General features: G+C 77.9%; 1 protein-coding gene across 1 annotated transcript in view; it reads left to right on the top strand.

Annotated features, from left to right (window-relative positions):
- The window catches only part of LIPE (lipase E, hormone sensitive type), a gene marked incomplete at its 3' end in the record, with an annotated part of 58612 nt that extends 33601 nt beyond the window's left edge, over positions 1-25011 (top strand). The window contains 7 exon segments of the mRNA XM_075918495.1: positions 17370-17815; positions 17818-17891; positions 18659-18749; positions 21858-21911; positions 21914-22014; positions 22498-22683; positions 24685-25011. Of these exon segments, the coding sequence (XP_075774610.1) occupies positions 17380-17815; positions 17818-17891; positions 18659-18749; positions 21858-21911; positions 21914-22014; positions 22498-22683; positions 24685-25011 (1269 nt within the window).
- Between the last annotated feature and the right edge of the window lie 1328 nt (positions 25012-26339).

Genomic DNA, 26339 nt, shown 5'->3' with positions numbered 1-26339 from the left:
CAGCGCCATCGGCTCCCCCGGCCGCCCTGCCCCGCGCCCCCTCGGCCAGCCCGTCCCAGCGCCATCGGCTCCCCCGGCCGCCCTGCACCGCGCCCCTTGGCCAGCCCGCCCCAGCGCCATCAGCTCCCCCGGCCGCCCTGCCCCGCGCCCCTCGGCCAGCCCCCCCCAGCGCCCTCGGCTCCCCCGGCCGCCCTGCCCCGCGCCCCTCGGCCAGCCCACCCCAGCGCCCTCGACTCCCCCGGCCGCCCTGCACCGCGCCCCTCGGCCAGCCCACCCCAGCGCCATCGGCTCCCCCGGCCGCCCTGCCCCGCGCCCCTCGGCCAGCCCACCCCAGCACCCTCAGCTCCCCCGGCCGCCCTGCCCCGCGCCCCTCGGCCAGCCCACCCCAGCGCCATCGGCTCCCCCGGCCACCCTGCACCGCGCCCCTCGACCAGCCCGCCCCAGCGCCATCGGCTCCCCCGGCCGCCCTGCCCCGCGCCCCTCGGCCAGCCCACCCCAGCACCATCGGCTCCCCCGGCCGCCCTGCCCCGCGCCCCTCGGCCAGCCCACCCCAGCGCCATCGGCTCCCCCGGCCGCCCTGCCCCGCGCCCCTCGGCCAGCCCACCCCAGCGCCATCGGCTCCCCCGGCCGCCCTGCCCCGCGCCCCTCGGCCAGCCCACCCCAGCGCCCTCGGCTCCCCCGGCCGCCCTGCCCCGCGCCCCTCTGCCAGCCCACCCCAGCACCATCGGCTCCCCCGGCCGCCCTGCCCCGCGCCCCTCGGTCACCCCGCCCCAGCGCCATCGGCTCCCCCGGCCGCCCTGCCCCGCGCCCCTCGGCCAGCCCCCCCCAGCGCCCTGGGCTCCCCCGGCCGCCCTGCCCCGCGCCCCTCGGCCAGCCCCCACCAGCGCCCTCGGCTCCCCCGGCCGCCCTGCCCCGCGCCCCTCGGCCAGCCCCCCCCAGCGCCCTCGGCTCCCCCGGCCGCCCTGCCCCGCACCCCTCGGCCAGCCCACCCCAGCACCATCGGCTCCCCCGGCCGCCCTGCCCCGCGCCCCTCGGCCAGCCCGCCCCAGCACCATCGCCTCCCCCGACCGCCCAGACCGCACCCCTCGGCCAGCCCACCCCAGCACCCTCTGCTCCCCCGGCCGCCCTGCCCCGCACCCCTCGGCCAGCCCACCCCAGCACCATCGGCTCCCCCGGCCGCCCTGCCCCGCGCCCCTCGGCCAGCCCACCCCAGCGCCATCGGCTCCCCCGGCCGCCCTGCCCCGCGCCCCTCGGCCAGCCCGCCCCAGCGCCCTCGGCTCCCCCGGCCGCCCTGCCCCGCGCCCCTCGGCCAGCCCACCCCAGCACCCTCGGCTCCCCCGGCCGCCCTGCCCCGCGCCCCTGGGCCAGCCCACCCCAGCACCATCGGCTCCCCCGGCCGCCCTGCCCCGCGCCCCTCGGCCAGCCCCCCCCAGCGCCCTCGGCTCCCCCAGCCGCCCGGCACCGCGCCCCTCGGCCAGCCCCCCCCAGCGCCCTGGGCTCCCCCGGCCGCCCTGCCCCGCGCCCCTCGGCCAGCCCCCCCCCAGCGCCCTCGGCTCCCCCGGCCGCCCTGCCCTGCCCCGCGCCCCTCGGCCAGCCCCCCCCAGCGCCCTCGGCTCCCCCGGCCGCCCTGCCCCGCGCCCCTCGGCCAGCCCACCCCAGCGCCCTCTGCTCCCCCGGCCGCCCCTCCACCGCGCCCCTCGGCCACCGCGCCCCTCGGCCACCCCACCCCAGCACCCTTGGCTCCCCCGGCCGCCCTGCCCCGCGCCCCTCGGCCAGCCCACCCCAGCGCCATCGGCTCCCCCGGCCGCCCTGCACCGCGCCCCTCGGCCAGCCCACCCCAGCGCCATCGGCTCCCCCGGCCGCCCTGCCCCGCGCCCCTCGGCCAGCCCACCCCAGCGCCCTCGGCTCCCCCGGCCGCCCTGCCCCGCGCCTCTCGGTCACCCCGCCCCAGCGCCATCGGCTCCCCCGGCCGCCCTGCCCCGCGCCCCTCGACCAGCCCCCCCCAGCGCCCTCGGCTCCCCCTGCCGTCCGGCACCGCGCCCCTCGGCCAGCCCCCCCCAGCGCCCTGGGCTCCCCCGGCCGCCCTGCCCCGCGCCCCTCGGCCAGCCCACCCCAGCGCCATCGGCTCCCCCGGCCGCCCTGCCCCGCGCCCCTCGGCCAGCCCACCCCAGCGCCATCGGCTCCCCCGGCCGCCCTGCCCCCGCGCCCCTCGGCCAGCCCCCCCCAGCGCCCTCGGCTCCCCCGGCCGCCCTGCCCCGCGCCCCTCGGCCAGCCCACCCCAGCGCCCTCGGCTCCCCCGGCCGCCCTGCCCCGCGCCCCTCGGCCAGCCCCCCCCAGCGCCCTCGGCTCCCCCGGCCGCCCTGCCCCGCGCCCCTCGGCCAGCCCACCCCAGCGCCCTCGGCTCCCCCGGCCGCCCTGCCCCGCGCCCCTCGGTCAGCCCGTCCCAGCGCCCTCGGCTCCCCCGGCCGCCCTGCCCCGCGCCCCTCGGCCAGCCCCCCCGAGCGCCCTCGGCTCCCCCGGCCGCCCTGCCCCGCGCCCCTCGGCCAGCCCACCCCAGCGCCATCGGCTCCCCCGGCCGCCCTGCCCCGCGCCCCTCCGTCACCCCGCCCCAGCGCCATCGGCTCCCCCGGCCGCCCTGCCCCGCGCCCCTCGGCCAGCCCCCCCCAGCGCCCTCGGCTCCCCCAGCCGCCCGGCACCACGCCCCTCGGCCAGCCCCCCCCAGCGCCCTCAGCTCCCCCGGCCGCCCTGCCCCGCGCCCCTCGGCCAGCCCCCCCCAGCGCCCTCGGCTCCCCCGGCCAGCCCGCCCCAGCGCCCTCGCCTCCCCCGGCCGCCCTGCACCGCGCCCCTCGGCCAACCCACCCCAGCGCCATCGGCTCCCCCGGCCGCCCTGCCCCGCGCCCCTCGGCCAGCCCGTCCCAGCGCCATCGGCTCCCCCGGCCGCCCTGCACCGCGCCCCTTGGCCAGCCCGCCCCAGCGCCATCAGCTCCCCCGGCCGCCCTGCCCCGCGCCCCTCGGCCAGCCCCCCCCAGCGCCCTCGGCTCCCCCGGCCGCCCTGCCCCGCGCCCCTCGGCCAGCCCACCCCAGCGCCCTCGACTCCCCCGGCCGCCCTGCACCGCGCCCCTCGGCCAGCCCACCCCAGCGCCATCGGCTCCCCCGGCCGCCCTGCCCCGCGCCCCTCGGCCAGCCCACCCCAGCACCCTCAGCTCCCCCGGCCGCCCTGCCCCGCGCCCCTCGGCCAGCCCACCCCAGCGCCATCGGCTCCCCCGGCCACCCTGCACCGCGCCCCTCGACCAGCCCGCCCCAGCGCCATCGGCTCCCCCGGCCGCCCTGCCCCGCGCCCCTCGGCCAGCCCACCCCAGCACCCTCAGCTCCCCCGGCCGCCCTGCCCCGCGCCCCTCGACCAGCCCGCCCCAGCACCCTCGGCTCCCCCGGCCGCCCGGCACCGCGCCCCTCGGGCAGCCCGCCCCAGCACCCTCGGCTCCCCCGGCCGCCCTGCCCCGCGCCCCTCGACCAGCCCGCCCCAGCACCCTCGGCTCCCCCGGCCGCCCGGCACCGCGCCCCTCGGCCACCCCACCCCAGCACCCTCAGCTCCCCCGGCCGCCCGGCACCGCGCCCCTCGGCCAGCCCGCCCCAGCACCCTCAGCTCCCCCGGCCGCCCTGCCCCGCGCCCCTCGGCCAGCCCACCCCAGCACCATCGGCTCCCCCGGCCGCCCGGCACCGCGCCCCTCGGCCAGCCCACCCCAGCACCCTCAGCTCCCCCGGCCGCCCGGCACCGCGCCCCTCGGCCAGCCCGCCCCAGCACCCTCAGCTCCCCCGACCGCCCTGCCCCGCGCCCCTCGGCCAGCCCACCCCAGCACCATCGGCTCCCCCGGCCGCCCGGCACCGCACCCCTCGGCCAGCCCGCCCCAGCACCATCGGCTCCCCCGGCCGCCCTGCCCCACGCCCCTCGGCCAGCCCACCCCAGCACCATCGGCTCCACCGGCCCCCCTGCCCCGCGTCCCTCGGCCAGCCCACCGCAGCACCCTCGGCTCCCCCGACCGCCCTGCCCCGCGCCCCTCGGCCAGCCCACCCCAGCACTCTCGGCTCCCCCAACCGCCCTGCCCCGCGCCCCTCGGCCAGCCCGCCCCAGCACCCTCGGCTCCCCCGACCGCCCTGCCCCGCGTCCCTCGGCCAGCCCACCGCAGCACCCTCTGCTCCCCCGACCGCCCTGCCCCGCGCCCCTCGGCCACTCCGCCCCAGCACCCTCGGCTCCCCCGACCGCCCTGCCCCGCGCCCCTCGTCCAGCCCGCCCCAGCGCCCTCGGCTCCCCCGGCCGCCCTGCCCCGCGCCCCTCGGCCAGCCCCCCCCAGCGCCCTCGGCTCCCCCGGCCGCCCTGCCCCGCGCCCCTCGGCCAGCCCACCCCAGCGCCCTCGCCTCCCCCGGCCGCTCTGCACCGCGCCCCTCGGCCAGCCCGCCCCAGCGCCATCGGCTCCCCCGGCCGCCCTGCCCCGCGCCCCTCGGCCAGCCCCCCCCAGCGCCCTCGGCTCCCCCGGCAGCCCTGCCCCGCGCCCCTCGACCAGCCCGCCCCAGCGCCCTCGGCTCCCCCGGCCGCCCGGCACCGCGCCCCTCGGCCAGCCCACCCCAGCGCCCTCGGCTCCCCCGGCCGCCCTGCCCCGCGCCCCTCGGCCAGCCCGCCCCAGCACCATCGGCTCCCCCGGCCGCCCTGCCCCACGCCCCTCGGCCAGCCCACCCCAGCACCATCGGCTCCCCCGGCCCCCCTGCCCCGCGCCCCTCGGCCAGCCCGCCCCAGCACCATCGGCTCCCCCGGCCGCCCTGCCCCGCGCCCCTCGGCCAGCCCGCCCCAGCACCATCGGCTCCCCCGGCCGCCCGGCACCGCGCCCCTCGGCCAGCCAGCCCCAGCACCATCGGCTCCCCCGGCCGCCCTGCCCCGCGCCCCTCGGCCAGCCCGCCCGAGCGCCCTCGGCTCCCCCGACCGCCCTGCCCCGCGCCCCTCGGCCAGCCCGCCCCAGCGCCCTCGGCTCCCCCGGCCGCCCTGCCCCGCGCCCCTCAGCCAGCCCGCCCCAGCGCCATCGGCTCCCCCGGCCGCCCTGCCCCGCGCCCCTCGGCCAGCCCACCCCAGCACCCTCGCCTCCCCCGGCCGCCCGGCACCGCGCCCCTCGGCCAGCCCACCCCTGCACCCTCAGCTCCCCCGGCCGCCCGGCACCGCGCCCCTCGGCCAGCCCGCCCCAGCACCCTCAGCTCCCCCGGCCGCCCTGCCCCGCGCCCCTCGGCCAGCCCACCCCAGCACCCTCGGCTCCCCCGGCCGCCCTACCCCGCGCCCCTCGGCCAGCCCGCCCCAGCGCCCTCGGCTCCCCCGGCCGCCCTGCCCCGCGCCCCTCGGCCAGCCCACCCCAGCACCATCGGCTCCCCCGGCCACCCTGCCCCGCGCCCCTCGGCCAGCCCACCCCAGCGCCATCGGCTCCCCCGACCGCCCTGCCCCGCGCCCCTCGGCCAGCCCACCCCAGCACCATCGGCTCCCCCGGCCGCCCTGCCCCGCGCCCCTCGGCCAGCCCGCCCCAGCACTATCGGCTCCCCCGGCCGCCCTGCCCCACGCCCCTCGACCAGCCCACCCCAGCACCATCGGCTCCCCCGGCCGCCCTGCCCCGCGCCCCTCGGCCAGCCCGCCCCAGCACCATCGGCTCCCCCGGCCGCCCTGCCCCGCGCCCCTCGGCCAGCCCGCCCCAGCGCCCTCGGCTCCCCCGGCCGCCCTGCCCCGCGCCCCTCGGCCAGCCCGCCCCAGCACCATCGGCTCCCCCGGCCGCCCTGCCCCGCGCCCCTCGGCCAGCCCGCCCCAGCGCCCTCGGCTCCCCCGACCGCCCTGCCCCGCGCCCCTCGGCCAGCCCGCCCCAGCACTCTCGGCTCCCCCGACCGCCCTGCCCCGTACCCCTCGGCCAGCCCGCCCCAGCACCCTCGGCTCCCCCGACCGCCCTGCCCCGCGTCCCTCGGCCAGCCCACCGCAGCACCCTCGGCTCCCCCGACCGCCCTGCCCCGTGCCCCTCGGCCACTCCGCCCCAGCACCATCGGCTCCCCCGGCCGCCCGGCACCGCGCCCCTCGGCCAGCCCGCCCCAGCACCCTCGGCTCCCCCGACCGCCCTGCCCCGCGCCCCTCGGCCAGCCCACCCCAGCACTCTCGGCTCCCCCAACCGCCCTGCCCCGCGCCCCTCGGCCAGCCCGCCCCAGCACCCTCGGCTCCCCCGACCGCCCTGCCCCGCGTCCCTCGGCCAGCCCACCGCAGCACCCTCTGCTCCCCCGACCGCCCTGCCCCGTGCCCCTCGGCCACTCCGCCCCAGCACCCTCGGCTCCCCCGACCGCCCTGCCCCGCGCCCCTCGTCCAGCCCGCCCCAGCACCCTCGGCTCCCCCGACCGCCCTGCCCCGCGCCCCTTGGCCAGCCCGCCCCAGCACCCTCGGCTCCCCCAACCGCCCTGCCCCGCGCCAGTCGGCCAGCCCGCCCCAGCACCCTTGGCTCCCCCGACCGCCCTGCCCCGCGCCCCTCGGCCAGCCCACCCCAGCACCCTCGGCTCCCCCAACCGCCCTGCCCCGCGCCAGTCGGCCAGCCCGCCCCAGCACCCTCGGCTCCCACGACCGCCCTGCCCCGCGTCCCTCGGCCAGCCCACCCCAGCACCCTCGGCTCCCCCGACCGCCCTGCCCCGTGCCCCTCGGCCACTCCCCCCCAGCACCATCGGTTCCCCCGGCCGCCCTGCCCCGCGCCCCTCGGCCAGCCCACCCCAGCGCCATCGGCTCCCCCGGCCGCCCTGCCCCGCACCCCTCGGCCAGCCCACCCCAGCACCATCGGCTCCCCCGGCCGCCCTGCCCCGCGTCCCTCGGCCAGCCCACCCCAGCACCCTCGGCTCCCCCGACCGCCCTGCCCCGTGCCCCTCGGCCACTCCGCCCCAGCACCATCGGTTCCCCCGGCCGCCCTGCCCCGCGCCCCTCGGCCAGCCCACCCCAGCGCCATCGGCTCCCCCTGCCGCCCTGCCCCGCGCCCCTCGGCCAGCCCGCCCCAGCGCCATCGGCTCCCCCGGCCGCCCTGCCCCGCGCCCCTCGGCCAGCCCTCCCCAGCGCCATCGGCTCCCCTGGCCGCCCTGCCCCGCGCCCCTCGGCCAGCCCACCCCAGCGCCCTCGGCTCCCCCGGCCGCCCTGCACCGCGCCCCTCGGCCAGCCCACTCCAGCACCATCGGCTTCCCCGGCCGCCCTGCCCCGCGCCCCTCTGCCAGCCCACCCCAGCGCCGTCGTTACCCCGGTCCCTCTGCCAGCCCACCCCAGCGCTGTCGGCTCCCCCGGTCCCTCTGCCAGCCCACCCCAGCACCATCGGCTCCCCCAACCGCCCTGCACCGCGCCCCTCGGCCAGCCCACCCCAGCGCCGTCGTTCCCCCGGTCCCTCGGCCAGCCCACCCCAGCGCCGTCATTCCCCCAGTCCCTCTGCCAGCCCACCCCAGCGCCGTCGTTCCCCCAGTCCCTCTGCCAGCCCACCCCAGCGCCGTCGTTCCCCCGGTCCCTCTGCCAGCCCACCCCAGTGCTGTCGGCTCCCCCGGGAGGTGCAGCAGGAGACTGGTGCCGGGGGTCCTGTGCCCCTGGCAGGGCTCTGGCTTCGCTCCGAGCTCACCTTGCTGCTCCAGCGCCCGTCTCAGATAACGGCTAATGGACGCGCGCGGGCCCCTCCGTCCCGGGGCAGGAATACGCCCCACCCTGCTGTGGCAGGGGCCCTGTGGCACACGTGTCCCTGCAGACGTGGCGTGTGGCTGATGCCACAGCTGGTCTGAGCAGTGGATGCAGATGGCTCGTGCCCCTCGAGCTGGTCTGCTGCTGGGGGGAGGAGGTTGCCGTGCTGTGTAATCTGGGGGACACCGGGGAGTGCGGTGCTCCATGGTGGGTTGGGGGGGTAGGGGGCAATTGGGCCTCTCTCTGTTATGGCCGGGGAGGGGCCTAGCATGGGGGAGGGTGACCCCTTCCCGGCTCCCCGGACAGCAAGGTCCGTCCCGTGCCCCAGTGGTATTTGCACTGTGGCCACAGATGCACCTGTCACTGTGACGTTTGCCCCTCCCCCCGGGATCTGTGGGGGGAAGGGCAGGACACCCCAGCCAGGGCCCCTCCCCCCACGGAGCTGGGTTGGAGGGTGGGGCTGCCCCTTGGGAGGGTGTCACATGAGCGCTGTGGACAACAGGTCTCCTGGCACCGGCTGCTTCTGGCTCCCTGTGCGGGCCCCCGTCCCCAGGAGTCACAAGGCTGAGAGCTGCTCATGGGGCCCCCAGCCTTGGGGAGCAGAGCAGCTGTCAGCAGCACACATGGGGCAGCACTGGGGGGCAGGGACCATCTGAGGGGAGCAGGGCCTGGGAGGACAGAGCAGACTGGGGGCAGAGCAGTCAGGGGGGCAGCCCTTGGGGGGGGACGGAGCAGTTGGAGGGGCAGCGTGTGGGGGGAGGGAGCAGTCGGGGGAAAGCACTTGGGGGGAGGGAGCAGTTAGAGGGGCAGTGTGTGGGGGAACGGAGCAGTTGGAGGGGCAGCATGTGGGGGAACGGAGCAGTCAGGGCAGCATGTGGGGGGAGGGAGCAGTTGGAGGGGCAGTGTGTGGGGGAACAGAGCAGTCGGGGCAGCATGTGGGGGGAGGGAGCAGTTGGAGGGGCAGTGTGTGGGGGAACAGAGCAGTCGGGGCAGCATGTGGGGGGAGGGAGCAGTTGGAGGGCAGTGTGTGGGGGAACAGAGCAGTCGGGGCAGCATGTGGGGGGAGGGAGCAGTTGGAGGGGCAGCGTGTGGGGGAACAGAGCAGTCGGGGCAGCATGTGGGGGGAGGGAGCAGTTGGAGGGGCAGTGTGTGGGGGAACGGAGCAGTCGGGGCAGCATGGGGGGGGAGGGAGCAGTTGGAGGGGCAGTGTGTGGGGGAACGGAGCAGTCGGGGCAGCGTGTGGGGGAACGGAGCAGTCGGGGCAGCATGTGGGGGGAGGGAGCAGTTGGAGGGGCAGCGTGTGGGGGAACGGAGCAGTCGGGGCAGCATGTGGGGGGAGGGAGCAGTTGGAAGGGCAGTGTGTGGGGGAACGGAGCAGTCGGGGCAGCGTGTGGGGGGAGGGAGCAGTTGGAGGGGCAGTGTGTGGGGGAACGGAGCAGTCGGGGCAGCGTGTGGGGGGAGGGAGCAGTTGGAGGGGCAGCGTGTGGGGGGAGGGAGCAGTTGGAGGGGCAGTGTGTGGGGGAACGGAGCAGTCGGGGCAGCGTGTGGGGGGAGGGAGCAGTTGGAGGGGCAGCGTGTGGGGGGAGGGAGCAGTTGGAGGGGCAGTGTGTGGGGGAACGGAGCAGTCGGGGCAGCATGGGGGGGGAGGGAGCAGTTGGAGGGGCAGTGTGTGGGGGAACGGAGCAGTCGGGGCAGCATGGGGGGGGAGGGAGCAGTTGGAGGGGCATTGTGTGGGGGAACGGAGCAGTCGGGGCAGCGTGTGGGGGGAGGGAGCAGTTGGAGGGGCCATGTGTGGGGGAACGGAGCAGTCGGGGCAGCGTGTGGGGGGAGGGAGCAGTTGGAGGGGCAGCGTGTGGGGGAACGGAGCAGTCGGGGCAGCGTGTGGGGGAACGGAGCAGTCGGGGCAGCGTGTGGGGGGAGGGAGCAGTTGGAGGGGCAGTGTGTGGGGGAACAGAGCAGTCGGGGCAGCGTGTGGGGGGAGGGAGCAGTTGGAGGGGCAGCGTGTGGGGGGAGGGAGCAGTTGGAGGGGCAGTGTGTGGGGGAACGGAGCAGTCGGGGCAGCATGGGGGGGGAGGGAGCAGTTGGAGGGGCACTGTGTGGGGGAACGGAGCAGTCGGGGCAGCGTGTGGGGGGAGGGAGCAGTTGGAGGGGCAGCGTGTGGGGGAACGGAGCAGTCGGGGCAGCGTGTGGGGGGAGGGAGCAGTTGGAGGGGCAGCGTGTGGGGGAACGGAGCAGTCGGGGCAGCGTGTGGGGGAACGGAGCAGTCGGGGCAGCGTGTGGGGGGAGGGGGCAGCGTGTGGGGGAACAGTGCAGTCGGGGCAGCGTGTGGGGGGAGGGAGCAGTTGGAGGGGCAGTGTGTGGGGGAACGGAGCAGTCGGGGCAGCATGTGGGGGGATGGAGCAGTTGGTGGGGCAGTGTGTGGGGGAACAGAGCAGTCGGGGCAGCGTGTGGGGGGAGGGAGCAGTTGGAGGAGCAGTGTGTGGGGGAACGGAGCAGTCGGGGCAGCGTGTGGGGGGAGGGAGCAGTTGGAGGGGCAGTGTGGGGGGGAACGGAGCAGTCGGGGCAGCGTGTGGGGGGAGGGAGCAGTTAGAGGGGCAGCGTGTGGGGGAACGGAGCAGTCGGGGCAGCGTGTGGGGGGAGGGAGCAGTTGGAGGGGCAGCGTGTGGGGGGAGGGTGCAGTTGGAGGGGCAGTGTGTGGGGGAACGGAGCAGTCGGGGCAGCATGGGGGGGAGGGAGCAGTTGGAGGGGCAGTGTGTGGGGGAACGGAGCAGTCGGGGCAGCGTGTGGGGGGAGGGAGCAGTTGGAGGGGCAGTGTGTGGGGGAACAGTGCAGTCGGGGCAGCGTGTGGGGGGAGGGAGCAGTTGGAGGGGCAGTGTGTGGGGGAACAGTGCAGTCGGGGCAGCGTGTGGGGGGAGGGAGCAGTTGGAGGGGCAGTGTGTGGGGGAACGGAGCAGTCGGGGCAGCGTGTGGGGGGTGGGAGCAGTTGGAGGGGCAGTGTGTGGGGGAACGGAGCAGTCGAGGCAGCGTGTGGGGGGAGGGAGCAGTTGGAGGGGCAGCGTGTGGGGGGAGGGAGCAGTTGGAGGGGCAGCGTGTGGGGGGAGGGAGCAGTTGGAGGGGCAGCGTGTGGGGGAACGGAGCAGTCGGGGCAGCGTGTGGGGGGAGGGAGCAGTTGGAGGGGCAGTGTGTGGGGGAACGGAGCAGTCGGGGCAGCGTGTGGGGGGAGGGAGCAGTTGGAGGGGCAGTGTGTGGGGGAACGGAGCAGTCGGGGCAGCGTGTGGGGGGAGGGAGCAGTTGGAGGGGCAGTGTGTGGGGGAACAGAGCAGTCGGGGCAGCGTGTGGGGGGAGGGAGCAGTTGGAGGGGCAGTGTGTGGGGGAACGGAGCAGTCGGGGCAGCGTGTGGGGGGAGGGAGCAGTTGGAGGGGCAGCGTGTGGGGGGAGGGAGCAGTTGGAGGGGCAGCGTGTGGGGGAACGGAGCAGTCGGGGCAGCGTGTGGGGGGAGGGAGCAGTTGGAGGGGCAGCGTGTGGGGGGAGGGAGCAGTTGGAGGGGCAGCGTGTGGGGGGAGGGAGCAGTTGGAGGGGCAGCGTGTGGGGGGAGGGAGCAGTTGGAGGGGCAGCGTGTGGGGGGAGGGAGCAGTTGGAGGGGCAGTGTGTGGGGGAACAGAGCAGTCGGGGCAGCGTGTGGGGGGAGGGAGCAGTCGGGGCAGTGTGTGGGGGGAGGGAGCAGTCGGGGGGAAGCACTTGGAGGCGATGGAGCAATCGGGGGCAGCGTGTGGGGGGAGCCCCCAAGGGGATGAGAGCTCCTGGGGCTGGGGGAGGGAGCTGGCCTGGGGGGCAGGAGAGGGGCCGGCCATGGGGACCTGAGCTTCTGCCCCAACCCCGGGTATCTCATCCCTGGCTGTCCAGGAGTCAGGAACCCATCCCCCATTGCCCCCCCCCCCGATGGGCCCCTGCCCCAGTCCCCCCCCCGATGGGCCCCTGCCCCAGTCCCCCCTGCCCCAGTCCCCCCCCCGATGGGCTCCTGCCCCAGTCCCCCCCGCGCCAGTCCCCCCCCCGATGGGCCCCTGCCCCAGTCCCCCCCCCGATGGGCCCCTGCCCCAGCCCCCCCTGCCCCAGTCCCCCCCGCCCCAGTCCCCCCCCCGATGGGCCCCTGCCCCAGCCCCCCCCGCCCCAGTCCCCCCCCCCGATGGGCCCCTGCCCCAGCCCCCCCTGCCCCAGTCCCCCCCGCCCCAGTCCCCCCCCCGATGGGCCCCTGCCCCAGTCCCCCCTGCCCCAGTCCCCCCTGCCCCAGTGCTGCTCCCGGCTGTTTATGCACATTCCTTCCCCGGCCCCCAGAGCTTTCGCAGCCGCCAAGCAGCCCCGGCCCCCCCACCCCCCCGCCTGCTGGGCTGGCCAGTCCCGCTGGGCTCTGTCCGGGGTCTGTGCCCTGCAGGCCCCAGGGACCCGAGCGGGAGGCGGTTCGGCAGGAGCTGCCGCCCCTGGAGGAGCCGGCGGAGGGGAGGCCCCGGGCCCCGGGATGGCGCCTGTGTCGGGCCCTGCCCGCTGTACGAGCAATAGGGCCCGGGGGGGCTCTCCCGCCGTCTGGCCCCGTGTGAGGCGGAGAAGCAGTGGGATGGAGCCGCACTGTGGCCCTAGCCCGGGCCCCGGGGTGGGATGGGGCCTGCCTGAGGGGAGCACCCCCTGCTCTAACCACTAGGCCCCACTCCTCTCTGCTCCCAGAGCCCCTCCCCCACCTCTCACCTCTCCCCCACGAGCTTGGCCTCTCCCGGGGTGGAGCCGGCTCACAGCTGGGCCATAAAGCAGGGCAGGGCCCTTAGCCAGCACCTCAGGACTGGGCTGCCGGAGAGCAGGGTGCTGGGGGGGCGAGTGTGGGGTGAGATCCTGGATGAGGGGGACCAGCTAGGGTTTTGGGGGGTGATCGAGGGGAGGGGGTCTCGGCTGGGGTGTTGGGGGGGGTGAGTGCGGGGCGGGGGTCCCGGCTGGGGTGTTGGGGGGGTGAGTGCGGGGCGGGGGTCCCAGCTGGGGTCTTGGGGGGTGAGTGCGGGGCGGGGGTCCCGGCTGGGGTGTTGGGGGGGGTGAGTGCGGGGCGGGGGTCCCAGCTGGGGTCTTGGGGGGTGAGTGCGGGGCGGGGGTCCCGGCTGGGGTGTTGGGGGGGGTGAGTGCGGGGCGGGGGTCCCGGCTGGGGTCTTGGGGGGTGAGTGCGGGGCGGGGGTCCCGGCTGGGGTCTTGGGGGGTGATTAAGGGTCGGGGGTCCCGGCTGGGGTCTTGGGGGGTGAGTGCGGGGTGGGGGTCCCGGCTGGGGTCTTGGGGGGTGATTAAGGGTCGGGGGTCCCGGCTGGGGTCTTGGGGGGTGAGTGCGGGGCGGGGGTCCCGGCTGGGGTCTTGGGGGGTGATTAAGGGTCGGGGGTCCCAGCTGGGGTCTTGGGGGGTGAGTGCGGGGCGGGGGTCCCGGCTGGGGTCTTGGGGGGTGATTAAGGGTCGGGAGTCCCGGCTGGGGTCTTGGGGGGTGAGTGCGGGGTGGGGGTCCCGGCTAGGGTGTTGGGGGGTGATTAGGGGTCGGGGGTCCCGGCTGGGGTCTTGGGGGGTGATTAGGGGTCGGGGGTCCCGGCTGGGGTGTTGGGGGGTGAGTGCGGGGCGGGGGTCCCGGCTGGGGTGTTGGGGGGTGAGTGCGGGGCGGGGGTCCCGGCTGGGGTGTTGGGGGGTGAGTGCGGGGCGGGGGTCCCGGCTGGGGTGTTGGGGGGGTGAGTGCGGGGCGGGGGTCCCGGCTGGGGTCTTGGGGGGTGAGTGCGGGGCGGGGGTCCCGGCTGGGGTCTTGGGGGGTGAGTGCGGGGCGGGGGTCCCGGCTGGGGTGTTGGGGGGTGATTAGGGGTCGGGGGTCCCGGCTGGGGTCTTGGGGGGTGATTAAGGGTCGGGGGTCCCGGCTGGGGTCTTGGGGGGTGAGTGCGGGGCGGGGGTCCCGGCTGGGGTGTTGGGGGGTGATTAAGGGTCGGGGGTCCCGGCTGGGGTCTTGGGGGGTGAGTGCGGGGCGGGGGGTCCCGGCTGGGGTCTTGGGGGGTGAGTGCGGGGCGGGGGTCCCGGCTGGGGTCTTGGGGGGCGAGTGCGGGGCGGGGGTCCCGGCTGGGGTCTTGGGGGGTGAGTGCGGGGCGGGGGTCCCGGCTGGGGTCTTGGGGGGTGAGTGCGGGGCGGGGGTCCCGGCTGGGGTCTTGGGGGGCGAGTGCGGGGCGGGGGTCCCGGCTGGGGTCTTGGGGGGCGAGTGCGGGGCGGGGGTCCCGGCTGGGGTCTTGGGGGGTGAGTGCGGGGCGGGGATGATGGAGGGGGAGAATGAAGGGAGGTTCAGCTGCAGCGCTGAGTGACTTTGGGAGCGTTGGGTAGTGGTGTGGAGGGATAGCGCTGGCCGTGGGTAGGTAGCAGCGTCTGTGTGCAGCGGTGTGGGCAGTGGATAGCAGTGTTGGGGGGGAGCGGCGGCTGTTGGTGGTAGTGTGGGTGGGGAGCATCGTCGTCTGTGGGTAGTGTGGGTGGCGGGGGCGGGGCCTGGTGCTCTTGGGTGGGTGGCAGCGGAGGTGGGTGGGTAGTAGCGGGGACGGGGCACCCATGGGTGGGTAGCGGTAGTGGCAGGAAACGGTGTCCATGGATAGTGGCGGGGGCGGGGCGCGGCGCCCATGGGTGGGTAGTGGCGGGGGCAGGGCATGGCGCCCGTGGGTGGGTAGTAGCGGGGGCGGGGGCACCCATGGGTGGGTAGCGGTAGTGGCAGGGCACGGTGTCCATGGATAGTGGCGGGGGCAGGGCGCGGCGCCCGTGGGCGGGGTAGCGGCGGGGGCGGGGCACCCATGGGTGGGTACTGGCAGGGCGCAGTGTCCGTGGATAGTGGCGGGGGTGGGGCGCGGCGCCCGTGGGTGGGTAGTGGCAGGGGCGGGGCACCCGTGGGTGGGTAGTGGCGGGGGGCGGGGCGCCCGTGGGTGGGTAGTGGCGGGGGCGGGGCGCCCGTGGGTGGGTAGTGGCGGGGGCGGGGCGCCCGTGGGTGGGTAGTGGCGGGGGCGGGGCACCCATGGGTGGGTAGTGGCAGGGCGCAGTGTCCGTGGATAGTGGCGGGGGTGGGGCGGGGCGCCCGTGGGTGGGTAGTGGCAGGGGCGGGGCGCCGTGGGTGGGTAGTGGCGGGGGCGGGGCGCCCGTGGGTGGGTAGCGGTAGTGGCAGGGCACAGTGTCCGTGGATAGTGGCGGGGTAGGGCGCAGTGCCCGTGGGTGGGTAGCGGCGGGGGCGGGGCACCCGTGGGTGGGTAGCGGCGGGGGCGGGGCGCCCGTGGGTGGGTAGCGGCGGGGGCGGGGCGCCGGTGGGTGGGGTAGCGGCGGGGGCGCGGCGCCCGTGGGTGGGTAGCGGCGGGGGCGCGGCGCCCGTGGGTGGGTAGCGGCGGGGGCGCGGCGCCCCTGGGTGGGTAGCGGCGGGGGCGGGGCGCCCGTGGGTGGGTAGCGGCGGGGGGCGGGGCGCGGTGTCTGTGGATAGTGGCGGGGGCGGGGCGGGGTCCCGTGGGTGGGTAGTGGCGGGGGGCGGGGCGCCCGTGGGTGGGTAGCGGCAGTGGCAGGGCGGGGCGCCAGTGGGTGGGTAGCGGCGGGGGGGGCGGCGGCAGTGGCAGGGCGTGGCGCCCGTGGGTGGGTAGCGGCGGGGGCGGGGCGCCCGTGGGTGGGTAGCGGCGGGGGCGGGGCGCCCGTGGGTGGGTAGCGGCGGGGCGCAGCGCCTGTGGAGTGGGTAGCGGCGGGGCGCGGCGCCTGTGGGTGGGTAGCGGCGGGGGCGGGGCGCCGTGGGTGGGTAGCGGCAGTGGCAGGGCGTGGCGCCCGTGGGTGGGTAGCGGCGGGGGCGCGGCGCCCGTGGGTGGGTAGCGGCGGGGCGCGGCGCCCGTGGGTGGTAGCGGCGGGGCGCGGCGCCCGTGGGTGGGTAGCGGCGGGGGGCGCGGCGCCCGTGGGTGGGTAGCGGCGGGGGCGGGGCGCCCGTGGGTGGGTAGCGGCGGGGGGGCGGCGCCCGTGGGTGGGTAGCGGCAGTGGCAGGGCGTGGCGCCCGTGGGGTGGGTAGCGGCGGGGGGCGCGGCGCCTGTGGGTGGGTAGCGGCGGGGGCGCGGCGCCCGTGGGTGGGTAGCGGCGGGGGCGCGGCGCCCGTGGGTGGGTAGCGGCGGGGCGCGGCGCCCGTGGGTGGGTAGCGGCGGGGGCGCGGCGCCCGTGGGTGGGTAGCGGCGGGGGCGGGGCGCCCGTGGGTGGGGTAGCGGCGGGGGCGGGGCGCCCGTGGGTGGGTAGCGGCGGGGGCGGGGCGCCCGTGGGTGGGTAGCGGCGGGGGCGGGGCGCGGCGCCCGTGGGTGGGTAGCGGCGGGGGCGGGGCGCGGCGCCCGTGGGTGGGTAGCGGCAGTGGCAGGGCACAGTGTCCGTGGATAGTGGCGGGGTAGGGCGCAGTGCCCGTGGGTGGGTAGCGGCGGGGGGCGGGGGCACCCGTGGGTGGGTAGCGGTAGTGGCAGGGCACAGTGTCCGTGGATAGTGGCGGGGTAGGGGGCGCAGTGCCCGTGGGTGGGTAGCGGCGGGGGCGGGGCACCCGTGGGTGGGTAGCGGCGGGGGCGGGGCGCCCGTGGGTGGGGTAGCGGCGGGGGCGGGGCGCCCGTGGGTGGGTAGCGGCGGGGCGCGGCGCCCGTGGGTGGGTAGCGGCGGGGGCGCGGTGCCCGTGGGTGGGTAGCGGCGGGGGCGGGGCGCGGTGTCTGTGGATAGTGGCGGGGGCGGGGCGGTGGTCCCGTGGGTGGGTAGTGGCGGGGGCGGGGCGCCCGTGGGTGGGTAGTGGCAGTGGCAGGGCGGGGCGCCCGTGGGTGGGTAGCGGCGGGGGGGCGGCGCCCGTGGGTGGTAGCGGCAGTGGCAGGGCGTGGCGCCCGTGGGTGTGGGTAGCGGCGGGGGCGTGGCGCCCGTGGGTGGGTAGCGGCGGGGGCGGGGGCGCCCGTGGGTGGGTAGCGGCGGGGGGGGCGGCGCCCGTGGGTGGGTAGCGGCGGGGGGGCGGCGCCCGTGGGTGGGTAGCGGCGGGGCGCGGCGCCCGTGGGTGGGTAGCGGCGGGGCGCGGCGCCCGTGGGTGGGTAGCGGCGGGGGCGCGGCGCCCGTGGGTGGGTAGCGGCGGGGGCGGGGCGCGGCGCCCGTGGGTGGGTAGCGGCAGTGGCAGGGCGTGGCGCCCGTAGGTGGGTAGCGGCGGTGGGCGGGGCGCCCGTGGGTGGGTAGCGGCGGGGGCGGGGCGCGGCGCCCGTGGGTGGGTAGCTGGCAGTGCAGGGCGCAGTGTCCGTGGATAGTGGCGGGAGCCCGTGGGTGGGTAGCGGCGGGGGCGCGGAGCCCGTGGGTGGGTAGCGGCGGGGGCGCGGCGCCCGTGGGTGGGTAGCGGCGGGGGCGCGGCGCCCGTGGGTGGGTAGCGGCAGTGGCAGGGCGCAGTGTCCGTGGATAGTGGCGGGAGCCCGTGGGTGGGTAGCGGCGGCGGGGCGCGGCGCCCGTGGGTGGGTAGCGGCGGGGGCGGGGCGCCCGTGGGTGGGTAGCGGCGGGGGCGCGGCGCCCGTGGGTGGGTAGCGGCGGGGGGGGCGGCGCCCCTGGGTGGGTAGCGGCGGGGGCGGCTCAGGCAGCGTCCCGCGGAGGCCGAGCGGCGCGGCGCTGAAGCGCAGACTCTCCCCCGCAGGCCCGGCCCCATGGACTCCCGGCCGCTGTGCCAGGCCCTGCAGGCGCTGGCCGAGGACAACCTGGCCTTCTTCCAGCACAGCGCCTCGGAGACGGGGCGCCGGTTCGCGGCCGCCTTCGCGGCCATCCGGGAGCACGCCCGGCGCCTGGAGCCGGCGCTGCGGCACGTGGGCGGCGTGTGCCACCTCTTCGACCTGGACGAGAGCACGCCGGCCAACGGGTACCGCAGCCTGGCGCACACGGCCCGCTGCTGCCTGGCCCACGCGCTGCACAAGAGCCGCTACGTGGCCGCCCACCGCCGCAGCGTGTTCTTCCGCGCCGGGCACAACGCGGCCGAGCTGGAGGCCTACGGCGCCGCGCTGAGCCAGCTGCGGGCCCTGCTCTACCTGGCCCAGCGCCTGCTGACCCACAACCGGCCCGGCTGCCTCTTCCACCACGAGGAGCGGGGCTGACCCAGCTGGTGCTGCGCGAGTACTGCACCCTGCACAAGGGCTGCTTCTACGGCCGCTGCCTCGGCTTCCAGGTGCGCCCCCGGGGGGGGAGCGGGGCCCCGGGGGGGGCAGGAGGGGGGGAGCGGGGGGATGGGGAGGAGGGGGCTCTGAGGGGAGGAGGGGTTTCAGAGGGGCAGATGGGGAGGAGGGGCCTGGAGGAGTGAAAGGGGAGGCGGGGCCCTGGGGGGGGCAGATGGGGAGGAGGGCCTGGAGGAGTGAAAGGAGGCGGGGTCCTGGGGGGGGCAGATGAGGAGGAGGGGCCCCGGGGAGCAGATGGGGAGGAGGGGCCTGGAGGAGTGAAAGGGAGGCAGGGCCCTGGGGGGGGGGCAGATGGGGAGGAGGGGCCTGGAGGAGTGAAAGGGAGGCGGGGCTCTGGGGGGGGCAGATGGGGAGGAGGGGCCTGGAGGAGTGAAAGGGAGGCGGGGCTCTGGGGGGGGCAGATGGGGAGGAGGGGCCTGGAGGAGTGAAAGGGAGGCGGGGCTCTGGGGGGGGCCTGGAGGAGTGAAAGGGAGGCGGGGCCCTGGGGGGGGGGGGCAGATGAGGAGGAGTCGTCCCGGGGGGGGGGCAGATGAGGAGGAGGGGCCCCGGGGCAGGAGGAGACACACTGGAGTCCCTGGCAGGCAGTCCCACGTAGGGATGCTGACCCCTCCGTACCCCTCGCACTCGATGGGGTGTGACCCCCCCAGCCGCAGCTCCCCTGCCGCTCGGGGCCCCCCTTCCCTGCGCTGCCATGGGCTGATGCAGCCCCCCATTGCTCAGGCCTGGGGGCAGGGCGCTCACCTTTGCCCTTTGCCCGCAGTTCGCCCCCTCCATCCGGCCGTTCCTGCAGACCATCGCCATCGGCCTGGTCTCCTTCGGCGAGAACTACGGGCACCGCGGCTCCGGCCTCAGTGAGTGCGGGGGGGTCCATGATGCATTGCAGCCTGCATATGGACTGGCTGACCCCACGATTCCCCTCGGGGCACATCCCCCTGCCCCGCTTGCTGCCCACAATGCACTGCTTCACCTGCCCCCTCGGGAGCCTGGCTGGAGAGGAAGCTGGGCAGCCCAAAGGAATAGGGCAGGAGCCCCGCAGGGCCGGGGGGTGGGAAGAGGGCTGGGGGGAAGGCGGGAGCCCTGGGGGGGGAGGCGGGAGCCCCGTCGGTGCGAAGAGGGCTGGGGGGGGGGAAGGCGGGAGCCCTGGGGGGGAAGGCGGGAGCCTCGGGGGTGGGAAGAGGGCTGGGGGGGAAAGGCGGGAGCCTCGGGGCTGGGAAGAGGGCTGGGGGGGGGAAGGCGGGAGCCTCGGGGGTGGGAAGAGGGCTGGGGGGGGAAGGCGGGAGCCTCGGGGGTGGGAAGAGGGCTGGGGGGGAAGGCGGGAGCCCTGGGGGGGGAGGCGGGAGCCCCATGGGTGCGAAGAGGGCTGGGGGGGGAAGGCGGGAGCCTCGGGGGTGGGGAAGAGGGCTGGGGGGGAAGGCGGGAGCCTCGGGGGTGGGAAGAGGGCTGGGGGGGAAGGCGGGAGCCCTGGGGGGGGAGGCGGGAGCCCCGTGGGTGCGAAGAGGGCTGGGGGGGGAAGGCGGGAGCCTCGGGGGGTGGGAAGAGGGCTGGGGGGCAGGCGGGAGCCCTGGGGGTGGGAAGAGGGCTGGGGGGGAAGGCGGGAGCCCTGGGGGTGGGAAGAGGGCTGGGGGGCAGGCGGGAGCCGCGGGGGGCAGGCGGGAGCCCTGGGGGTGGGAAGAGGGCTGGGGGGCAGGCGGGGAGCCCTGGGGGTGGGAAGAGGGCTGGGGGGCAGGCGGGAGCCCTGGGGGGCAGGCGGGAGCCCCGGGGGGCAGGCGGGAGCCCCGGGGGGCAGGCGGGAGCCCTGGGGGTGGGAAGAGGGCTGGGGGGCAGGCGGGAGCCCTGGGGGGCAGGCGGGAGCCCCGGGGGTGGGAAGAGGGCTGGGGGGAAGGCAGGAGCCCTGGGGGGCAGGCGGGAGCCCCGGGGGTGGGAAGAGGGCTGGGGGGCAGGCGGGAGCCCCGGGGGGCAGGCGGGAGCCCTGGGGGTGGGAAGAGGGCTGGGGGGCAGGCGGGAGCCCCGGGGGTGGGAAGAGGGCTGGGGGGCAGGCGGGAGCCCTGGGGGGCAGGCGGGAGCCCCGGGGGTGGGAAGAGGGCTGGGGGGAAGGCGGGAGCCCTGGGGGGGGAGGCGGGAGCCCCATGGGTGCGAAGAGGGCTGGGGGGGGAAGGCGGGAGCCTCGGGGGTGGGAAGAGGGCTGGGGGGGAAGGCGGGAGCCTCGGGGGTGGGAAGAGGGCTGGGGGGGAAGGCGGGAGCCCTGGGGGGGGAGGCGGGAGCCCGTGGGTGCGAAGAGGGCTGGGGGGGGGGAAGGCGGGAGCCTCGGGGGTGGGAAGAGGGCTGGGGGGCAGGCGGGAGCCCTGGGGGGTGGGAAGAGGGCTGGGGGGGAAGGCGGGAGCCCTGGGGGTGGGAAGAGGGCTGGGGGGCAGGCGGGAGCCGCGGGGGGCAGGCGGGAGCCCTGGGGGTGGGAAGAGGGCTGGGGGGCAGGCGGGAGCCCTGGGGGTGGGAAGAGGGCTGGGGGGCAGGCGGGAGCCCTGGGGGGCAGGCGGGAGCCCCGGGGGGCAGGCGGGAGCCCCGGGGGGCAGGCGGGAGCCCTGGGGGTGGGAAGAGGGCTGGGGGGCAGGCGGGAGCCCTGGGGGGCAGGCGGGAGCCCTGGGGGTGGGAAGAGGGCTGGGGGGCAGGCGGGAGCCGCGGGGGGCAGGCGGGAGCCCTGGGGGTGGGAAGAGGGCTGGGGGACAGGCGGGAGCCCTGGGTGGCAGGCGGGAGCCCTGGGGGTGGGAAGAGGGCTGGGGGGCAGGCGGGAGCCCTGGGGGGCAGGCGGGAGCCCCGGGGGGCAGGCGGGAGCCCTGGGGGTGGGAAGAGGGCTGGGGGGCAGGCGGGAGCCCTGGGGGGCAGGCGGGAGCCCCGGGGGGTGGGAAGAGGGCTGGGGGGAAGGCGGGAGCCCTGGGGGGCAGGCGGGAGTCCTGGGGGTGGGAAGAGGGCTGGGGGGCAGGCGGGAGCCCCGGGGATGGGAAGAGGGCTGGGGGGCAGGCGGGGAGCCCTGGGGGGCAGGCGGGAGCCCCGGGGGTGGGAAGAGGGCTGGGGGGGAAGGCGGGAGCCCTGGGGGGGAGGCGGGAGCCCCGTGGGTGCGAAGAGGGCTGGGGGGGGGAAGGCGGGAGCCTCGGGGGTGGGAAGAGGGCTGGGGGGCAGGCGGGAGCCCTGGGGGGTGGGAAGAGGGCTGGGGGGGAAGGCGGGAGCCCTGGGGGTGGGAAGAGGGCTGGGGGGCAGGCGGGAGCCGCGGGGGGCAGGCGGGAGCCCTGGGGGTGGGAAGAGGGCTGGGGGGCAGGCGGGAGCCCTGGGTGGCAGGCGGGAGCCCTGGGGGTGGGAAGAGGGCTGGGGGGCAGGCGGGAGCCCTGGGGGGCAGGCGGGAGCCCCGGGGGGCAGGCGGGAGCCCTGGGGGTGGGAAGAGGGCTGGGGGGCAGGCGGGAGCCCTGGGGGGCAGGCGGGAGCCCCGGGGGTGGGAAGAGGGCTGGGGGGAAGGCGGGAGCCCTGGGGGGCAGGCGGGAGCCCCGGGGGTGGGAAGAGGGCTGGGGGGCAGGCGGGAGCCCTGGGGGTGGGAAGAGGGCTGGGGGGCAGGCGGGAGCCCTGGGGGGCAGGCGGGAGCCCCGGGGGTGGGAAGAGGGCTGGGGGGAAGGCGGGAGCCCTGGGGGGCAGGCGGGAGCCCCGGGGGTGGGAAGAGGGCTGGGGGGCAGGCGGGAGCCCCGGGGGTGGGAAGAGGGCTGAGGGGCAGGCGGGAGCCCTGGGGGGCAGGCGGGAGCCCCGGGGGTGGGAAGAGCCCTGGGGGGAAGGCGGGAGCCCCGGGGGTGGGAAGAGGGCTGGGGGGCAGGCGGGAGCCCTGGGGGGGGCAGGCGGGAGCCCTGGGGGGCAGGCGGGAGCCCTGGGGGTGGGAACAGGCCTGGGGGCAGGCGGCAGCCCCCACCCCGCCCTCCCGTGGCCAGGCATGGCGGCCGGCTCGCTGTTCACCTCGGGGAAGTTCGCCATCGACCCGGAGCTGCGGGAGCCGAGTTCGAGAGGATCACGCAGAACCTGGACGTGCATTTCTGGAAGAGCTTCTGGAACCTGACGGAGACAGAGCTGCTGGCGTGTGAGCGTGGGGTGGATGGGGCCCGGCGCCGGGTGCTGTGGGGGCAAGGCCTTGGGGGGCAGAGTTGGGGGGGAATTCTTGGCCCAGGGGGCTGTGGGGCAAATGGTGGGAGGCATTCCCAGTGCAGGGTACTGTGGGGCAGGGCGCCGTTGGGTTGGCCGGTGGGAGGAATTCCTGGGGCAGGGCGCCGTGGGGCAGGGCGCCGTGGGGCAGGGCGCCGTGGGGCAGAGGAATTCCTGGGGCAGGGCGCCGTGGGGCAGGGCTCCGTGGGGCAGAGGAATTCCTGGGGCAGGGCGCCGTGGGGCAGGGCTCTGTGGGGCAGAGGAATTCCTGGGGCAGGGCGCCGTGGGGCAGAGGAATTCCTGGGGCAGGGCGCCGTGGGGCAGGGCTCCGTGGGGCAGGGCGCCGTGGGGCAGAGGAATTCCTGCTGCAGGGGCTGCATCGGACGGGGGGCCACAGGCCTTGGGCCCCGCTGACCCTGCCCTCCCCCGCAGTCGATGGCCAGCATGGCGTCCACGCAGGTGCGGGTGAACCGGGTGCTCACGGTGCCCCCCGAGGCCTTCGAGCTGCCGCTGGCGGCCGACCCCTCGCTGCGCGTCACCATCACCCCCCCGGTGGCGCACACCGGCCCCGGGCCCGTGCACGTGCGCCTCATCTCCCACCAGCTGCGGGAGGGGCAGGTGAGGGGGCTGCTGGGGGGCTGGGAATGAGCAGCACCAGGTGGGATCCAAGGACGCTGGGGAGTTGCCAGGAGGGCTAAGTGGGGCAAGTAGGGGGTGCCAGGCAGGAGAGGGAACTGAGGGGGTCAGGGCGCCCATAGGGGGACGGCAGAGCCGCTGGGGCCCCAGCAGGGGATCCCAGGCAGCACCCATGGGGAGACGGCAGGGGGTCCCAGGCAGCACCCATGGGGAGACGGCAGGGCAGCTAGGGCCCCGGCAGGGGGTCCCAGGCAGCACCCATGGGGAGACGGCAGGGCAGCTAGGGCCCCGGCAGGGGGTCCCAGGCAGCGCCCATGGGGAGACGGCAGGGCGGCTAGGGCCCCGGCAGGGGGGTCCCAGGCAGCGCCCATGGGGGGACGGCAGGGCGGCTAGGGCCCCGGCAGGGGGGGGGTCCAGGCAGCGCCCATGGGGGGACGGCAGGGCGGCTAGGGCCCCCGCCAGGGGGGGGGTCCCAGGCAGCGCCCATGGGGGGACGGCAGGGCGGCTAGGGCCCCCGCCAGGGGGATCCCAGGCAGCGCCCATGGGGAGACCAGGCAGCGCCCATGGGGGGACGGCAGGGCGGCTAGGGCCCCGGCAGGGGGGGTCCCAGGCAGCGCCCATGGGGGGACGGCAGGGCGGCTAGGGCCCCGGCAGGGGGGGTCCCAGGCAGCGCCCATGGGGGGACGGCAGGGCGGCTAGGGCCCCGGCAGGGGGGGTCCCAGGCAGCGCCCATGGGGGGACGGCAGGGCGGCTAGGGCCCCGGCAGGGGGGTCCCAGGCAGCGCCCATGGGGGGACGGCAGGGCGGCTAGGGCCCCGGCAGGGGGGTCCCAGGCAGCGCCCATGGGGGGACGGCAGGGCGGCTAGGGCCCCGGCAGGGGGATCCCAGGCAGCGCCCATGGGGGGACGGCAGGGCGGCTAGGGCCCCGGCAGGGGGATCCCAGGCAGCGCCCATGGGGGGACGGCAGGGGCGGCTAGGGCCCCGGCAGGGGGATCCCAGGCAGCGCCCATGGGGGGACGGCAGGGCGGCTAGGGCCCCGGCAGGGGGATCCCAGGCAGCGCCCATGGGGGGACGGCAGGGCGGCTAGGGCCCCCGACAGGGGGGGGTCCCAGGCAGCGCCCATAGGGGGGACGGCAGGGCGGCTAGGGACGGCAGGGGGGTCCCAGGCAGCGCCCATGGGGGGACGGCAGGGCGGCTAGGGCCCCGGCAGGGGGATCCCAGGCAGCGCCCCATGGGGGGACGGCAGGGCGGCTAGGGCCCCGGCAGGGGGGGTCCCAGGCAGCGCCCATGGGGGGGACGGCAGGGCGGCTAGGGCCCCGGCAGGGGGATCCCAGGCAGCGCCCATGGGGGGACGGCAGGGCGGCTAGGGCCCCGACAGGGGGGGGTCCCAGGCAGCGCCCATGGGGGGACGGCAGGGCGGCTAGGGACGGCAGGGTGGCTAGGGCCCCGGCAGGGGGATCCCAGGCAGCGCCCATGGGGGGGACGGCAGGGCGGCTAGGGCCCCCGGCAGGGGGATCCCAGGCAGCGCCCATGGGGGGACGGCAGGGCGGCTAGGGCCCCCGGCAGGGGGGTCCCAGGCAGCGCCCATGGGGGGGACGGCAGGGCGGCTAGGGCCCCGGCAGGGGGGTCCCAGGCAGCGCCCATGGGGGGACGGCAGGGCGGCTAGGGCCCCGGCAGGGGGGGTCCCAGGCAGCGCCCATGGGGGGACGGCAGGGCGGCTAGGGCCCCGGCAGGGGGATCCCAGGCAGCGCCCATGGGGGGACGGCAGGGCGGCTAGGGCCCCGGCAGGGGGGGTCCCAGGCAGCGCCCATGGGGGGACGGCAGGGCGGCTAGGGCCCCGGCAGGGGGATCCCAGGCAGCGCCCATGGGGGGACGGCAGGGCGGCTAGGGCCCCGGCAGGGGGTCCCAGGCAGTGCCCATGGGGCCCCGGCAGGGGGGTCCTAACGCAGGGTGGCCGGCACTCCATCCCTCCGTCTCTCCCCAGGACAGCGAGGCGCTGAGCGCGCTGAGCCAGGCCGAGGGCCCGCTGGGGCTGGAGCTGTGGCGCAGACCCGCCCCCGCGCCCTCCTCGCCCCTCCTGCTGGTTCACTTCCACGGCGGCGGGTTCGTGGCCCAGACGTCCAAGTCCCACGAGCCCTACCTGCGGGACTGGGCGCGGGAGCTGGACGCCCCCGTGCTCTGCGTCGACTACGCCCTGGCGCCCGAGGCCCCGTTTCCCCGCGCCCTGGAGGAGTGCTTCTACGCCTACTGCTGGGCCCTGCGCCACTGCCGCCTGCTGGGTGAGATGGGGGGGGACAGCACCCCCTGCTGGGTGAGACGGGGGGGCAGCACCCCCCTGCTGGGTGAGATGGGTTGGACAGCGCCCCCTGCTGGGTGAGATGGGGGGGGGACAGCACCCCCCTGCTGGGTGAGATGGGGGACAGCACCCCCTGCTGGGTGAGATGGGGGGGGGGGGACAGCACCCCCTGCTGGGTGAGATGGGGGGGGGGGGGACAGCACCCCCTGCTGGGTGAGATGGGGGGGGACAGCGCCCCCTGCTGCCTGGGAGAGGGGCCCACAGTAACACAGCAGCTCAGGCTGGGGCGCCGCTGAGGGTCCCATCCGGGCGGGTTGCTCAGAACCAGCCCAGGTACAGCCCAGCCTGGGGTCCTTCCCGTGGACACAACCCCCCCCCCCGCGCACGTCAGCTGCCACCCTGGGCAGCAAGCAGCCCCCAGCAAATCCCCTCAGACACCCCAGTGCTCCCTGTGCCCCCCCAATCCCACCTTACACGGGAAAGGTTCTAACCCATCCCCCACCTCCCCTCAGACACCCCAGCGCTCCCTGTGCCCCCCCAGCCCCCTTACACAGGGGAGAGGTTATAACCCCTCCCCCCCTCCCCTCAGACACCCCAGTGCTCCCTGTGCCCCCCCCAATCCCACCTTACACGGGAAAGGTTCTAACCCATCCCCCACCTCCCCTCAGACACCCCAGCGCTCCCTGTGCCCCCCCAGCCCCTCCTTACACAGGGGAGACGTTCTAACCCATCCCCCCCTCCCCTCAGACACCCCAGTGCTCCCTGTGCCCCCCCAGCCCCTCCTTACACAGGGGAGACGTTCTAACCCATCCCCCCCTCCCCTCACACACCCCAGAGCTCCCTGTGCCTCCCAATCCCACCTTACACGGGAGAGGTTCTAACCCATCCCTCCCTCCCCTCAGACACCCAGAGCTCCCTGTGCCCCCCCAGCCCCCCCTTACACAGGGAAGAGGTTCTAACCCATCCCCCCTCTCCCCTCCCCCAACAAGTTCTCTCAGCCCCAAAGGAGCAGCCACAGTCCCAGGGCAGTTTGCACCTGGGATCTGACCCAAGGAGACGCTGGGCCGTCCCTGAGCATCCAGGCCATGTCCAGACTCAGGGGTTTTTTCGGGAAAAGTAGCCTTTTCCCGAAAAAACTTGCCCTGCGTCCAGACTCAAGCCGCGTTCTTTCGAAATAATTTCAAAAGAACGCGGCTTTTCTTTCGCTGGCGGTAAACCGCGTTTCACGAGGAAGACGCCTTCCTCTTTCGAACGAAGGCGTTCTTCAATGTAAATAGGGCTTCCTTGAAAGAGAGCATCCAGACTCGCTGGGTGCTCTTCCGAAAGATCCGCCTGCAGTCTAG

Source organism: Pelodiscus sinensis, unplaced genomic scaffold (assembly GCF_049634645.1).
Source record: "Pelodiscus sinensis isolate JC-2024 unplaced genomic scaffold, ASM4963464v1 ctg140, whole genome shotgun sequence".
NCBI classification, from domain to species: Eukaryota; Metazoa; Chordata; order Testudines; family Trionychidae; genus Pelodiscus; species Pelodiscus sinensis.
This window is presented reverse-complemented; position numbering and strand designations above follow the sequence as displayed.